Raw genomic sequence first — 16,369 nt, 5'->3', positions numbered from 1 at the left:
AAATGAAGCAGAAATCAGGCACCAGGAAATCCAAACAAATCTGTATTTCACTCAGGTCTTTCAGAGTATAACACTCAATGTCAAGGCCCAAAACTGCAAGCAAACCTCCCAAATATAGCAGGTTGCTGATTATGTGATTTGTTTCAGCTGGTAAGCAGGTGGAGCCAGAGAGCCAAAGTTGCAGCAAACAGGAAAACCCAATATTCTTAGCCTGTGATCAAGCCATCTGGTGGCAAAGTGGTAAAACAACAGGCTGGGAAGAACAGCAGCAGAAATAGAAACAGGTCCCAGGTTCAATTCTAGGCTGGATCATGACACCAACAAACAGTCCTCCACTGCTCATCTCTTCAAATGAAGGAGACACCAGCCGAAACACCCAAGGGAACAAGGCAAAAGGAGAACCAAGGAAACCGAAAGGTCCCCTTATACAAAAAAGAACACCTCCACGAGTGAGCCCAGCTCACAGGGACCCAAAGGAGCCCAACAGGGAAAGGAGGCCACACCTACCAAGTGAAACCCGGGATAAAACTGGGCACAGAGACAGAACAGACGTCTCTCCAACATCCTGCAAGGATTGCATGGATTGCAACTGAAGAGGCAGAGTCCTTCCAGTGTCAAGTATACCAAGGTATTCAACATGAAAAAGTGTGTAATACACCCAGGAGAAAAACCCCAAGTTTGAGTCCATAACAGGACGACACACAGGATACTTGCGAGGAAGAAGAAGCAGTCAAGTAAGAAACAGACCGCAAAAGCAACCCGCAGACAGAGGGCATGCTCCAGGCAGCCTAAGTCGCCGGACCTACACACAGATCCCCAAAAAGGAACACAAAACCTCAATTGAGGCCCCCCGTGAAGGAGAGTATACCCTCAGAACCTGAAGGAAGAGTAAACTCTTTTCTGAAATCAATGGAGCCAGTTGAAAGGAAAATCTATACCCTAGCAGACTAAGCTAACAGGATAGACTCAACAAAGCTCACACATCCAGAGGAGACTGCAACCGAACGCAGCTCCATATACCGCTCGGCCATCCTGACCTGCAGACCCACAGCAAGCTGGACCAACCCAGCCTCAGGGATCCAAAACAAGGGAACAAAATATTTCAGAAACAGGTACAGGAACGAGCGTAAGGATAGTCCAGCCATCCCCACAGAGATCAAGTACAACCCGACTCTGAAAACAGACAACAAGGCCATAGACCTAAGGATCTATCAAAATAAAGGTCCAACAAGTTTGCATGGAGCCAGCAAGACCCCAGGGGGAACCAATCCCACCTTTCTGCCTCCCATCCAGGAGAAGCCCCAAGCAAGGACTCCATCTCCATAGGGAGGAGAATATCTCCTAAGGGAATAGGCCGGAAAGGCAACAACTGCCCTCAAGGCCCGAAGCCACCAGCTAATGGGAAGAGACATTCCAAACACAGAAGTCCTAGAAAGGACCCCCCAACAAATAGCTTGCCAAGCAGAGGCACAGCCAACCCATTCACGGGAACACTGGCAAACTGACCAGGGGAATGCAACCATAAGGTGCACCAGAAATTGGACATCCAGCGCCAGCAGCTGGGTATGAACCAACCACCCTTGAGGCTCAAGCCACACAGCTAACCACCAGAGGACATGGGCCACTCTGTGGCAAAGAGTAAAAAATACTCTGAAAACCTAGCCAACCATGAACAGGTTAGGTACATAGCCCAAGTTCCCACTACCATGGAACATCTCGACCAGCCCTGAGATCCAAGATTCCAAAACCACCCAAGACTGGGTCAGGAAAAAGGCCAAGCGAATCTTCAGCAACCGGAAGTCTCAGGGAGAAAAACAGATCTGGGCACCTAATAGTTCAGGCAAACCTTACCCTAGAACTAAACACCCTAACCGGCCAAAAAGCCAGACACAAGGGCATGGATGCATATCCAGATAATCTGGATAGCAAGAAGAACTCAATAGCTCCGACCAAAGGAAGGAACCACCCCTAGCTGAAGTCCAATGCTACAAGAAACAAGGCTAGATTTAGGCTAGATAGCCTAAAAACAGATCCACTCACCCAGAGGCAATGGAAGAAAACCAAAGGCCTCTTACAACTCAGTCAAGAGTAAGAGCTGCATCTAGATATACTAGAAAATAGCTTACGCGGACACTTGCAAGGTGTCAAGAGCTGCAACAGGTTTTAAACTGCAAACCTTCCGCATGCTGGACAGCTATCCTGTACAAGCTGTTGGATCAAGCCCAAAAGGACAATCCAGAGGCCTAAAAAATGAAGGCCAAACCGCTCCATATCGGCAAGGGGCATTAAGCCCTCCCACCCTCCACCACATGGGGGAGGAAACTAAGTTCTGATGAAATCAGATGTCAGAGTGACCCAGCGGAAAAACTCCCCTGCCGGGTCATCTATGACTGAAGGCTATAAGGACTGAAACACTCCTTCCCACCTCACTGACCCATAGGTCCTCTCGAATGCTTAGTTGTACATGAAAAACAATGATAACCTGAGCACTCGGCACTTCTACCGAACCAGCCGAGCAGAACAGTGCCACGTGTCTGAACAGCTGCAAAGCCGAACAAACCCGACAGGACCAGCCTGTACCTAGGGTCCCAATCGGCCAGCTGCGTAAATTCTCCCTCGTAGGGAAAACACAGAAAACAGACATTTTTAACAGAGGACTAACATGTCCAACAACTTCCGAAGAAGTAATAAAGAGTATCAATGCCAGAAGGTTCCCGAAGGAAACAAAAACAAATAAAAGACATCCCATCGGAAATAAATAAAATATAAGGCAACACGGAGGTTAACGCCCATAAAGACGCAGGCCTACCAGCAGGACCAGCCAAATGGAGTCCTATCACACAAAACCAGGAAAGATATCAAACAAATGACAATCAGGAGATTACTTTATCCCACATGTCATTTGAATTATCAGACTTAAATTCTTCGTAGCTGGTAACGATAAGATCATTCAATAACAGAAAAACATGTCTGAGCAACACACAAAGGCGTGCAATCCTGTAACGGAAGGCACAACACTCAGGGACAGATACCCCCGCTGGGAACTGTAGAGGCCCTCCCCAAGGCGGAAGGCCAGGGACAATAGGGCACGAGTACATTCTAAAATAAACGTCTGGACTCTAGTCAACATTATGTGGAAGCAAAAATGTGCTGTAACCTCCGGGGGAAACACGCCACCCCGCATGGAGGAACCATAAACTGGGTTACCCGCATGTGCAGAAGTATGATTTGGTAGGGAACTCGCCTCTTGGAGGACAGGACCCCCAGAGGCTGATGGCTCAGCAGTCCCTTGATTCCCCAAGCCCGAGGAACCAGGCACTCTGAAATGGCATACAGAACAAAATTGGTTGATAGGCGTTAACGAGGCCCCTCCGGATTCATCACCGGACACAGAATCTGAAATCAAAATAGTATCAGTATCAGAATCCTCTGTAACTGAATCTGAAATTAACACAGTCTCAGCATCAGAATCCTCCATAACTGGATAGAGGAAAATTAAATACGGACTTAAGTAGTGAAAACTAAAACGGCACCTGACACCCCCAATGGCTGGGGCACTCACCACCTATGACCAGACCCCTGCGGACTAGAAAACTTTCTTCGACGAGCCGTCGGGAATGCGGAAATGGAACAACGGAACGTAGCCACACCCGAACACAAGGTGAACTGTACAGTCCAAACAAGCGCACCCAACCAAAAGGACGCGTCACTTCCAAAGGCCTCAATGTTCCAACCAAGAGACCAGTTAACATCGCACATAAGCAGGTTGAATCACATAACAAACATGATTATAAAACCCCCCTCAGGAGATATTAACCATTGATTCCAAGATACTAAAAGAGACTCACTGAGACGCTTATGTATAATTAGACCCGCAAGGTGGTAGCCTCTTGGAAAACATTCACATTACAATACATTGCAAATAAAGTAAAATGAAATGATCTTACTGGAATCTACGCCATGGAACAGAAACACGGCCCTTCAAGTGTGACGGATAGAAGCATCGCCTCCATCATGGACTTGAGAGAAGAAAGCAGGCAGGGAAGTGAAGTTAGACAACGCCGATTGCTTGAGGAGCTGTTAATATGAGTCGAGATGGTTTAGCAGAAAGAAACTCCCTGCATCTCCGGACTCAACTTTCATCCAAGCCCTCACTGAGAGACTGACAGGACTACTTAAAACTCTTGTCCCATGATGAAGAGTACTACCCTCTAAAAGAGACAAAAACAAAAATTAAAAATTCTGACACTTCTCTGCCATCCATGACTGGGGGATGAGGGGATGAGGGGAGTGGGAGGAGTATTTAAGCCTTTAGCTGGGTTGTCTTTGCCTCCTCCTGGTGGCCAGGTTCTTATTTCCCAAAAGTAATGAATGCAGCTGTGGACTCTTTCCATTTAAGAAGAAAAAAATGGTATATAATGTTGCCATTCTACAAGGTAAGCTGTTCATAAAAGGGTGTCTGACCAATTCCTTTTCCCTGGAATATAATTTATATTTCTTAGGGGTAAATTTATAGGTTTTGTAATATTTTCTTCCTTTGTTTTGAAACCATTTGCTTTGTGTAATTTTTTGTGTTAACACCTTTTTTATAGAAATGCACTGTGACTTTTTTTGCTCATAATAAATGTTCCTTTAATAAGTTTTGTCTTTGTCTAGTATTTGAACCATGTTACTGAAAGAGACTGTGTTTATCTAGATTATTTTTTGCTAAATTGTGTTTGGGATTTTAAATCTGTTAGTCTGGGGTTTACCCATATAATAATCTTAGGTGGTGGCAGCTTAGAGATAGTTTAGTGTGGGTGGCATTAAAGGGGCGTTTTGGGCATTTTTAAAGGTGTAGAACAGAATTGAGAAAGTGTTTGTTAACCCTTGCACCCACTGAACTAAGTCACAGGCTTGCCTGGAGTGGCTAAACTGTGATAAATTGGTTAAGGGGGAAAGGGTCTGTTAAACCTTTCTGTGCCAATTAAGTCACTGGTGCATGGTTGGTTCTCCCTGTATGTCACACCGATGATGTCATGTGTGATTTTAAATAATACAGTTGAGTGGAAAGCATTTAACATCATGTTATAACCAGGAATTTAGGAGAATTGCATCAAAACTAAATCTTCATTCCTTTCAAAACAAATCAGGTCTCACCTTGGCCAGACTAGCAGTGAATAAAACACACTCAAACATTTCTCCCATACGTCTCAGGAACTCATCCACATGGGGCCTTTTTAACACATATACCTATAGCAGGAAAAAACAGAATAAGACAGTCGATAAATAAATAAATCTTGGCAGATACATTGTGTAGACATGTGCTTACTGTGCAGGAGAGCATTTATACATCCATTGTAAGAGGAACATGGAATAAAATTAGAGTGTATCCACAATACACAGAAGAAAATTATACCTCTGATTTCTTATTAGCAGCCCCCTCTTTAAAATAAGTGGGATGTTTGTCAAGTTCAAAGGTGATTGTCATGACAACGACAAATACCTAAAAAGTACTGTCTTCAGGAGTTCCGCCACATTAATATAGCTCTTATCAAGTTCACCAGAAATATGCATCATAAAATCCTTTATTCGTAAATGGGGTTCTCACAAATTCAGATATGGTGTCTCATTGTCTCATGTCCTTACATGTTAATAATGATCACCTGGCAGCAGTTTTTTCTTCACTCCAGTACTATGAACCAAGAAGTTATTAATTAGAATAATCACCTCCCCCTCATATATCTTATTTACTAATAAGGTCAGGGGAGAGCTTTGATTTATACTGCATAATATGTATGTGTATACACACAAACGATCTATTCAAATCAAGTAGTGAGGGAGGTTTCTTTAGGATGAAGAATATGTAACAAATAAAAATAAGGATTTGGAGGCAGCAGGTGATAGAAGTGTTTTATATTGACACAATTTGCAGAGAACACAAACCCCTTCATTGTGCCAAAATATCAATTTATTTATTTTTTACAATACAGGGTAAAATATTACATTTTATGTTTTCCAAAAAAACACCTTTTCAAGCCGCATGTAGATGGCTCTAGCTCCAAGTAATCGAGAATAGGCTAATACTGGACACCACAGCCTATCCTGGATTACTTGAATCCAACACCAACCAAAGAGACGTAAGATTCACACTTCATCCTATTGGGGAAGAGGAAACACTGGAAATGTTTGTCTTCAGATCTGTACACCAATGTCTTGAGTTAAAATTACTATATATAACTAAATATATATATATATATATATATCATAAAAAAGTCACTCATTTAATAATCAGGTTAACTAAAACATAGAAGTCTCTTAATATCAGAAAATAAGTTATATGTGAATCAATAAAATAAGACACTCAACACAAAGTATTAAAAACGTGAAAATAATCATGATTATAAATTGTATTCATTATAAGTGTTACAAAATGTACAGTTTCTTCTACACCCAGAGTTCTTATGCATAGATGAAAAAAACACACAGACACAAAATATTAGAGCTTTAATCAAAGAAAAACTATAAATATGTACATATATATACATACAATATGTACACACCTACACACATGTGCTGATACTTTTTTTATTGGAGTAATAAAAAAACCTTTCGAAGGGTCTCTCTTCTTCAGGTCCAAAAAGATTCCTAGCTTTTACTATATACTTTATTTTGTCACTTATTTTTGTTTTAAATACAGTCTTGCCAGCTTACAATACCAACCTTTATATTTTAGTATGTATTTTAAGGTTAAATGAATTGACTTCCTATACACAGTGACTAGGCTGCATAAATCTTCTCCAAATAATAATGTGTCTATATTGACAACAGCAAATACAAGAATGTAGTATAAACCAACATCTCCCCTGCTCACATTATAACGCTGTACTCCCATACTCTGCAGCTTTACCTCAGCAATAGAATATAAAACACCTTTAGTCCTGGCATCCTCTCATTTCACATCCCATTGTCTTGACTGAAATTCTTTGACAACCATTGACTTTTTCTTTTACCCTAACGCCAAGTGAAATCATCTCCCTTTGCACTGGCACAAAGACAAAAAAAAATCATCCTCCAAACAAGTAATTATCACCATTATTCTATTTATGGCCTACCTCAATCATTAGTCATTCTTCAACTTTCATTCTTTATTACCTAACACTTGCAACTACTGAAGGACTTTACTTATGTGTTTAACCAACACAGAAATTTACTTTTAACAACCGCTTTAACCACTGGCTAACTGACCTTCCCTCTTCTAATTTTTCCCCTTTCAACTCATTTTAAATGCTTCTAACTGACTCTTCCCATTTCAAGCAAAAGAAAGTTCAAGAACCTATGAAACATTTTAGTAAAATGGCTCCCCTATACACGTGCTCTAACCACTAAATGCTTTCTCAGCCTCAACATTCTACTCATGAACTTCTCCTCCCCTCTACCACAATCCTGTCCTTCTGTGCCCATCAACAAGACTTCTCCCATTTTGCTCCTGTTCTGTAGAAATCCATCCCTCTCAGGCTTCTCTCATGTCTTCATACCTATAAATACACCCTTAAAACCTGTGTATGTAGAGAATCATAATTTAATCTCTTAAAACACAAAGCACAACTCTTAGCGATTATAATCTTTTATCCTATCTCCCTTACCCTCACCCTGCCTCCAGCCAAGCAATCAACTCATATCTCGTCTCTATCACTCCTAAAAACTTCCATTAGAACATGGTCCTTGATGCATTCTAAAAAGAGTGTTAAAGTAGCTTTCTTTCTATTAAGTGTTGTAATTGTACCCTTGTATAGACCGGCATAGTAACAGTAATACAAACTGCACATTAGGGTTACCTGATGAACCGTTCCATCTATTTCAACAGGAATGATAAAGTCAGCATTGTTGACTGGCTATAAAAAAAAAAAGACAAAAAAAATATGTTATCTCAGTTATTTATTTGAAGAATAAATATGAATACAGCTAAATGTTGAATAACTATATGTGAGGGGCAGTAATCATTACAAAGTTACAAAACTGTAGACATAAGGGGCGAGATTTCATAGGCAGAGCAAGTGTCAGCACAACTGCTGAAACCTGCGCCGCCCTTAATTTCACCTCACACATCGGAGTATCACATTTACGGCGCCGGCAGTTCATAAAGTGCCGTAAGTCGGATAAACTAACGATGTCCAGAAATGAGCGTAAATACAAATTTCAAAAGTCACCAGTAACTCCAGAAATTTAGAAACCTGCCAGGGGCTAAAAAAATAAAAAAATAATTAAAATCTCCCGTAAAAGTCTAACCCACCACCCAAACATAAACCCGACATGTAAAACCCCTATATCCGCCATCAAACCCATATCGGAACTAATTATACAAGTATTAACCCATAACCGACAACCCCCACAACGTAATATGTCTAATTAAACTATTAATCCCTAATCCGCCATTAACCCACATCGGGATCTACCTATTAATAGTATTAACCCCTAAATCCGCCAACTCCAACATCGCAAACTACCTAATAAATGTATTAACCCCTAATCCACCATTAACCCACATCGCAAAGTCCCTATTAAAACTATTAACCCCTAATCCGCCATTAACCCACATCGCAACAAATCTTATAAATCTATTAACCCCTAATCCGCCAAACCTACTCAACTCAATAATCTTAATAAAACTATTAACCCCTAATCCGCCAAACCCCCACAACACAAATAACTAAATTTAATTACTAAGCCTCTAAGCCTAACACCCACTAAATTAAGCCCAAATTACATAAAATAATAAAATACTAAATTATAATTAAAATAAAAAATCCTAACAGTACTTAGAAAAATAAACCTAACAATAAATTAAAATAAATTAATCTAAAATTACCAAAAATAAAAAAGTCTAACATTACAGAAAATAAACAAAATTATCCAAAATAAAAAATTAAACCTAATCCCTATGAAAATAAAAAAGCCCCCCCAAAATAAAAACACCCCCTAATCTAATGTTAAGATAGCAATAGCCCTTAAAAGGGCTCTTTTACCTTAAAAAATACTAAGTCCCCCATCTAACAGTAAAACCCACCACCACCAAACCCCCCAGAATAAATAAACCTAACACTAAAAAAAACTAAACTACCCCCCCACCAAAAAAATAAAAATAATCCTAACTCTAACCCCTAAATAGGTACTCACCATTCCTGAAGTCCGGCGGAGAAGGTCCTGTTCCAGGTGGTGAAGTCTTCTTCCAAGCCGAATACATCTTCTTCCAAGCAGGGACCACTTCCTTCTTCATCCAGGACCGAGCCGGTTCCGGAGCAGAGATGAAAGCGGAGCAAGACCGGCGACCGTTGAGCCATGGAGCGTAGAGGATCCTCTTCGTACGATCGCCGCCGTACGCTGAATAGTGAATTCAAGGTACGCGTTTAAATATGGCGTCCCTTGCATTCCTATTGGCTGATTTGATTCTTCAAATTCAAATCAGCCAATAGGATTTCAGTAGCTCTCATCCTTTTTTTTAAGATTAGGGTTTTAATGGGCACTTTTAAAAGAGCTGAATGCCCTTTTAAGGGCAATGTCCATACAAATGTCCCTTTAGGGGCAATGGGTAGTTTAGTTTTTTTAGTGTTAGGTTTATTTATTTTGGGGGGTTTGGTGGGTGGTGGGATTTACTGTAAGAGGGGGGAATTAGTATTTTTTAAGGTAAAGGAGCTGTTTAACTTAGGGCAATGCCCTACAAAAGGCCCTTTTTAGGGCTATTGGTAGTTTAGTATTATATTAGGGGGTGTTTTTATTTTGGGGGGCTTTTTATTTTCATAGGGATTAGGTTTAATATTTTTATTTTTGATAATTTGGTTTATTATTTTATGTAATGTTAGACTTTTTTAGTTTTTCTAATCTTAGATTAAATTTAATTTTTTTTTAATTTTTAAGTAATTTTAGCTTTTTTATTTTAACCGTAACTTAGTATTTTTTCATTTAGGTAATTTGGGTTAATTTAGGGGGTGTTAGGTTAGGGGGCTTAGTAATTTAATTAGTTATTTGCGTTGTGGGGGCTTGGCGGATTAGGGGTTAATAGAGTTATTAGGATTATTGCGTTGGGTGGGTTTGGCAGATTAGGGGTTAATACATTTATTAAGTTATTGCGGTGGGGATTGGTGGTTGACAGGTAGATAGATATTGCACATGCGTTAAGTGTTAGTTACTATTTTCAGAGGGTTACAGTGCTCACACATACTCGGTGCAAGTCTTGCTGCTCCTGCCTATGTGTGGAGAGGTGAAAATGGAGTAACATTTCTCAATTTTCGCTGCGTAAGTCCTTGCGCTGAATATGTGATACTGATTTGCAACGCAGTTCTATGTTAACTTATAGGAGTAAAAATTACGGGCGACGGGTGAAATATACGTGACGCATTTATATCCTGCACTTTATATGTGATACCAAAACCGCATAAAAACCGGCGTCGCCCACAAAATCATATGGAATCTTGCCCATAGCATTTATACACTATTTTAGGGCCTAAAATGCATGGCTGGCTTCTCAATATTCTTGCTGGCTTCTGAATCGGCAAACTCCTACACAGTAATGCTAAGTATTTTTAACATTCTTTCTAAAATATTAAAATAAGTGTATTTAAAAACGTAAAAGTAATTTCACTTCCTCTTGACAGTCACAGTGCACATGCCTGTCCATACCATTTTCACATTCCACTTCACAAATTTAAAAACAAAAAACAGATTACCCTTAAAGAATGTATAGGCTACTACAACTGTAGCTGCTATTTAAGCAAGGACCAACAACATGTCAAATAGTAAGTCAGTCTATTATCATTATAGCATTCTTATATGAATGAAAACAAAACATTAACAGATCTTACCTTGAATGAGCTGTGAACTAAAGTCTCATCTAGATCAATGACCACACAGATCTTGCCAGAATCCTGCGCCTTCACCTCTGGAAGAAGATACTTAACAGCAGCCTGTGGAGTAAAACAAAACGGCTCAGTTGTCTCCAGATTTATCTCTTACTGCTGAGACAGTTAACTCAGCCGGTGACATCTCAGGTATGAGCTACAGAAGTTTCACTGCATTCTTAGCTTTACAGGGAGTGCAGAATTATTAGGCAAGTTGTATTTTTGAGGATTCATTTTATTATTGAACAACAACCATGTTCTCAATGAACCCAAAAAACTCATTAATATCAAAGCTGAATAGTTTTGGAAGTAGTTTTTAGTTTGTTTTTAGTTTTAGCTATTTTAGGGGGATATCTGTGTGTGCAGGTGACTATTACTGTGCATAATTATTAGGCAACTTAACAAAAAACAAATATATACCCATTTCAATTATTTATTTTTACCAGTGAAACCAATATAACATCTCAACATTCACAAATATATATTTCTGACATTCAAAAACAAAACAAAAACAAATCAGTGACCAATATAGCCACCTTTCTTTGCAAGGACACTCAAAAGCCTGCCATCCATGGATTCTGTCAGTGTTTTGATCTGTTCACCATCAACATTGCGTGCAGCAGCAACCACAGCCTCCCAGACACTGTTCAGAGAGGTGTAATGTTTTCCCTCCTTGTAAATCTCACATTTGATGATGGACCACAGGTTCTCAATGGGGTTCAGATCAGGTGAACAAGGAGGCCATGTCATTAGATTTTCTTCTTTTATACCCTTTCTTGCCAGCCACGCTGTGGAGTACTTGGACGCGTGTGATAGAGCATTGTCCTGCATGAAAATCATGTTTTTCTTGAAGGATGCAGACTTCTTCCTGTACCACTGCTTGAAGAAGGTGTCTTCCAGAAACTGGCAGTAGGACTGGGAGTTGAGCTTGACTCCATCCTCAACCTGAAAAGGCCCCACAAGCTCATCTTTGATGATACCAGCCCAAACCAATACTCCACCTCCACCTTGCTGGCGTCTGAGTTGGACTGGAGCTCTCTGCCCTTTACCAATCCAGCCACGAGCCCATCCATCTGGCCCATCAAGACTCACTCTCATTTCATCAGTCCATAAAACCTTAGAAAAATCAGTCTTGAGATATTTCTTGGCCCAGTCTTGACGTTTCAGCTTGTGTGTCTTGTTCAGTGGTGGTCGTCTTTCAGCCTTTCTTACCTTGGCCATGTCTCTGAGTATTGCACACCTTGTGCTTTTGGGCACTCCAGTGATGTTGCAGCTCTGAAATATGGCCAAACTGGTGGCAAGTGGCATCTTGGCAGCTGCACGCTTGACTTTTCTCAGTTCATGGGCAGTTATTTTGCGCCTTGGTTTTTCCACACGCTTCTTGCGACCCTGTTGACTATTTTGAATGAAACGCTTGATTGTTCGATGATCACGCTTCAGAAGCTTTGCAATTTTAAGAGTGCTGCATCCCTCTGCAAGATATCTCACTATTTTTGACTTTTCTGAGCCTGTCAAGTCCTTCTTTTGACCCATTTTGCCAAAGGAAAGGAAGTTGCCTAATAATTATGCACACCTGATATAGGGTGTTGATGTCATTAGACCACACCCCTTCTCATTACAGAGATGCACATCACCTAATATGCTTAATTGGTAGTAGGCTTTCGAGCCTATACAGCTTGGAGTAAGACAACATGCATAAAGAGGATGATGTGGTCAAAATACTCATTTGCCTAATAATTCTCCACTCCCTGTATAATTCTAGAAATTACTGCCGTGATTAAATGTCTTAAAAGCAAACCTACAGGTGAAGCATCCTAAGAGGCAAAAGTAACCAGCAATATAAAGACACAAGAATGTGCAGCCTAAAACCGGAGGACAAGAAGTGGTCATCCAGCAACACATCTGCCCTTAGGCTTCCAGAAATTGTAAAATGGTTCTATTAAACAGCTATTTAACAATTCGGATATAGCATTGCCACTTGCTTACACATATGTGTGCGTATGTCTATATATTACACACAAACAAAGTCTCGCATATAACTTACGGATTTGTACACACACTTACATACACCAGAGGGAAGCAAATGCATTCGTGCCAATGGTGATATTTGCTGCCTACTCACTGGGAACCAAGTAACTGTGCTGCCTAAGAAGTGTAGACGTGCTCCAATTTATTCATTTCATTTTAAATGAATACTTACTCTTCAGTATGTGTTCAACCCCTAACAAATGGGTTAAGTACATAGCTAAAGTCACACATCGTAAACACTCGGTGCCATTCGTGAGTCGTTCTAAGAAGCGGCAATGTAGCGTGCTTGGGAGTAGAACTTTAAAGGACCAGTAAATACAGTAGATTTGCATACAACAACAAATGCATGATAAAAAGACAATGCAATAGCACTTAGTTTATGAGAAGATTTTATTTTCTGACAAATTTCAAAGTTATGTCTATTTCCGCTCCTTCTGCATCATGTGACAAACATCAGCCAATTACAAATGCATATATGTATATTCCGTGCATTCTTGCACATGCTCTGTAGGAGCTGGTGACTCAAAAAGTGTAAATATTAAAATCTGTACACATTTTGTTAATGGAAGTAAATTGTAAAGTTGTATAAAATTGCATGCTCTAGCTGAATCATAAAAGTAATTTTTGACTTGAGTGCCCCTTTAACTATATATTTAAAGGGACACTGAACCCAATTTTTTTCTTTCGTGGTTCAGACAGAGCATGCAATTTTAAGCAACTTTCTAATTTACTCCTATTGTCAATTTTTCTTTGTTCTCTTGCTATCTTTATTTGAAAAAGAAGGCTTCTAAACTTTTTTATTGGTTCCGAACTCTGGACAGCAATTTTTTTATTGGTGGATGAATTTATCCACCAATCAGCAAGAACAACCCAGGTTGTTCACCAAAAATGGGCCGGCATCTAAACTTACATTCTTGCATTTCAAATAAAGATACCAAGAGAATGAAGAACATTTGATAATAGTAGTAAATTAGAAAGTTGCTTAAAATGTCATGCTCTATTTGAATCACGAAAGAAAAAAAATTGGGTTCAGTGTCCCTTTAAAAACTTTGTTGTGGATAAACACATTGTAATAGGTTGGCATTCATTTAATAACAATAAAATGTTCAAACCAATTTGTGCATTTTATATTTACGATTTCCCTTTAATAAATGCTCTTACAAGGATTTCGGTATAATTCATTACTTTTGAGTTAAAGAATGAAGACCATTTCCTCCCTTGTCTGATTTTAAAGAGACAAGAGAGTAACAGTTTTTACATAAGATAAAAGCAGATATCTATTTTGCTGAAACTGACTATTCTTTTAAAGACTCAGTCAAGTCAAAATTGAACTTTCATTATTCAGACAGAGCACACAATTTTAAAGACCTTTCAAATTCACTTCCATTACAGTCTTCTTGTATGCACACTTTCTGAGGCACCAGCTTCTACTGAGCATGTGCAAGATTCACAGGATATGGTATATGCATTTTGGTCTGTTCTGTGCTTTCATAGTCATACATGAGCAGTTCCTAAGTTGTTAATTCTTAGGTAACAAGCAACACACAAACCCTCAGGGGTTTATAAGTAAGTGATAAGCAGAATGAAACGTCAGATCTACGATGCACCATACTCTTTGCAATTTTTAATAATTTTGGAATAACACCAGTTTCGTTTTTTAATTTAGTAGATCCATGTGTACAACTTAGTTAATTTTTGGTTCCTCCGGTGTTTTTTTTTTTTTTTTTTACAATCTTTTTCTTTTTATTGAAAATAAATCAACAGACAGACAAAAAAAGAAAAAAACATAACTCAAATGATATATGCCACGCAGGGCAAGATGACAGGTTTGGTAAAAATAAACATGTATATCAGATAAAACAAAAGGGAATTAGTGTCATAAACATGAAATTTTACCTTGAAATGAACATTTATAATGTTAAAGACCTGAGCTTAACACACTTATATATTTTGGCCATCTTTAAATGGTTACTGCACTAATGGTTTGTTGAACCCAACTTCTGGTGTTGAACCCAACAGAATAATGACTAAGCAAACATGCTTTGATTGACTATATCAGGAATATTTAAACTCAGAATTTAATTCCTAATAAGTTGGGGGGGGGGAGCTTTGTAGTATACATTCAATTCATTATTTTACCTGCTTTTCCTGCAATTTAACTGTGAAAAATTGAGGCCAAAAAAAATTCTGTATTCTGACCCTAAATATTCTAAACAGAGATTGATTGATCAGTGTAGAAGATCATATATATCTGCTGTAATTGACCAATATAAAAGGAGATATAATAAACTGTACTATAGAAGCTTTTTTCCCTGGACTAAAAATGCAAATTTTACACATAAAAGGACAGTTTCAAATGCATTTAAAACATTTTGTATGCTGGTCTTTTGCAAAGCCGTGCTTAATTGCATATTATATGGATACACATATATATATATATATATATATATATATATATATATATATATATACCGTATTGTTCCGCATATAGGCCGCACTTTTTTCCCTTGATTTGTAGCTTTAAATGTGCAGTGCGGCCTATATGCGGGGTGCGGCCTATAATCGGCTGCTTATCGGCAAATTTGTACTTGCGCAGTACAGCTGAACTTCCGGTGCACCCTGTGGCCTTATGGGGACTGTAGTCCGCTGGAGTTGGATAGTTTTGCAACATTTTGCAAAGGTAATTGGTTTGGATAATGAGCAGGAAGCTCATATGTAGGAGCCGCCACTGTGAAGCTGTGTAATGATGCTGTAATGCTGTGTAATACTGTGCTGAGCACAGTGTAATTTGGAGCTTGGGCTTATGAGGGAGGAAGTGAGTGGAGCACACAATGTCCCATATGAGTCCGTTTTGCTACTGATATTGTCAGGTAAGAAAGTGCTTTTATCCCCATCACATCGTACCTGCTAAAAATGTACCAGTACATTATTTAATATGTTAAAATAAAAAAAAGGAAAGATGCTGTACTCCTTAGTACTGGTAATTTCAAATGTGAAAAAAGCCTTTATTCAGCCATTACAGCTTTAATGGCTGAATAAAGGTTTTTTTGACATTTGAAATTACTGAGGAGTGCAGCATCTTTCCTTGTTTTTCTTTTTTCTATACTCTTGGGGAAGTGTAAAAGTATCCCCTGGGAGCTGACACCCTGCATTGGGACTCATTGCTTGCACATTGTGTGTGTTTTCTTTAAATTTTTTATTTCTTCAAAATGGCACCCAAACTTTAAGGGTGCGGCCTATAATCAGATGCGGCCTATATGCGGCACAATATATATATAGTTTTGCATTCATGTCTGACGAGTGCCATTTCTTATAGCCATATCTTACATACATACATATAAGGAATAACTGTCCCTTTAATATGTGCCTAAGTGGAGGGAGGGCCCCACTACAAAAATGACAAATTTATATCCACTTATATCCAGTTCTCTAGGGAGCAGATGTTTAATAAAGAATAGTGCCTGTAA

At 39.2% G+C, this 16,369-nt stretch overlaps 1 protein-coding gene across 1 annotated transcript in view; it reads right to left on the bottom strand.

Moving 5' to 3' along the window:
- CTDSP1 (CTD small phosphatase 1) overlaps positions 1-16,369 on the bottom strand; it is a 110,973-nt gene that overhangs the window by 49,083 nt on the left and 45,521 nt on the right. Inside the window, exons 3-5 of the mRNA XM_053698132.1 lie at positions 10,839-10,940; positions 7,818-7,874; positions 5,140-5,232 (exon numbers count right to left, since the gene is read on the bottom strand). Of these exons, the coding sequence (XP_053554107.1) occupies positions 5,140-5,232; positions 7,818-7,874; positions 10,839-10,940 (252 nt within the window). The remainder of the gene's footprint in view (positions 1-5,139; positions 5,233-7,817; positions 7,875-10,838; positions 10,941-16,369) is intronic.

Source organism: Bombina bombina, chromosome 1 (assembly GCF_027579735.1).
Source record: "Bombina bombina isolate aBomBom1 chromosome 1, aBomBom1.pri, whole genome shotgun sequence".
Taxonomy (NCBI): domain Eukaryota; kingdom Metazoa; phylum Chordata; class Amphibia; order Anura; family Bombinatoridae; genus Bombina; species Bombina bombina.
The sequence above is the reverse complement of the archived record's forward strand: the minus strand, read 5'-3'. Positions and strand labels throughout refer to the sequence as shown.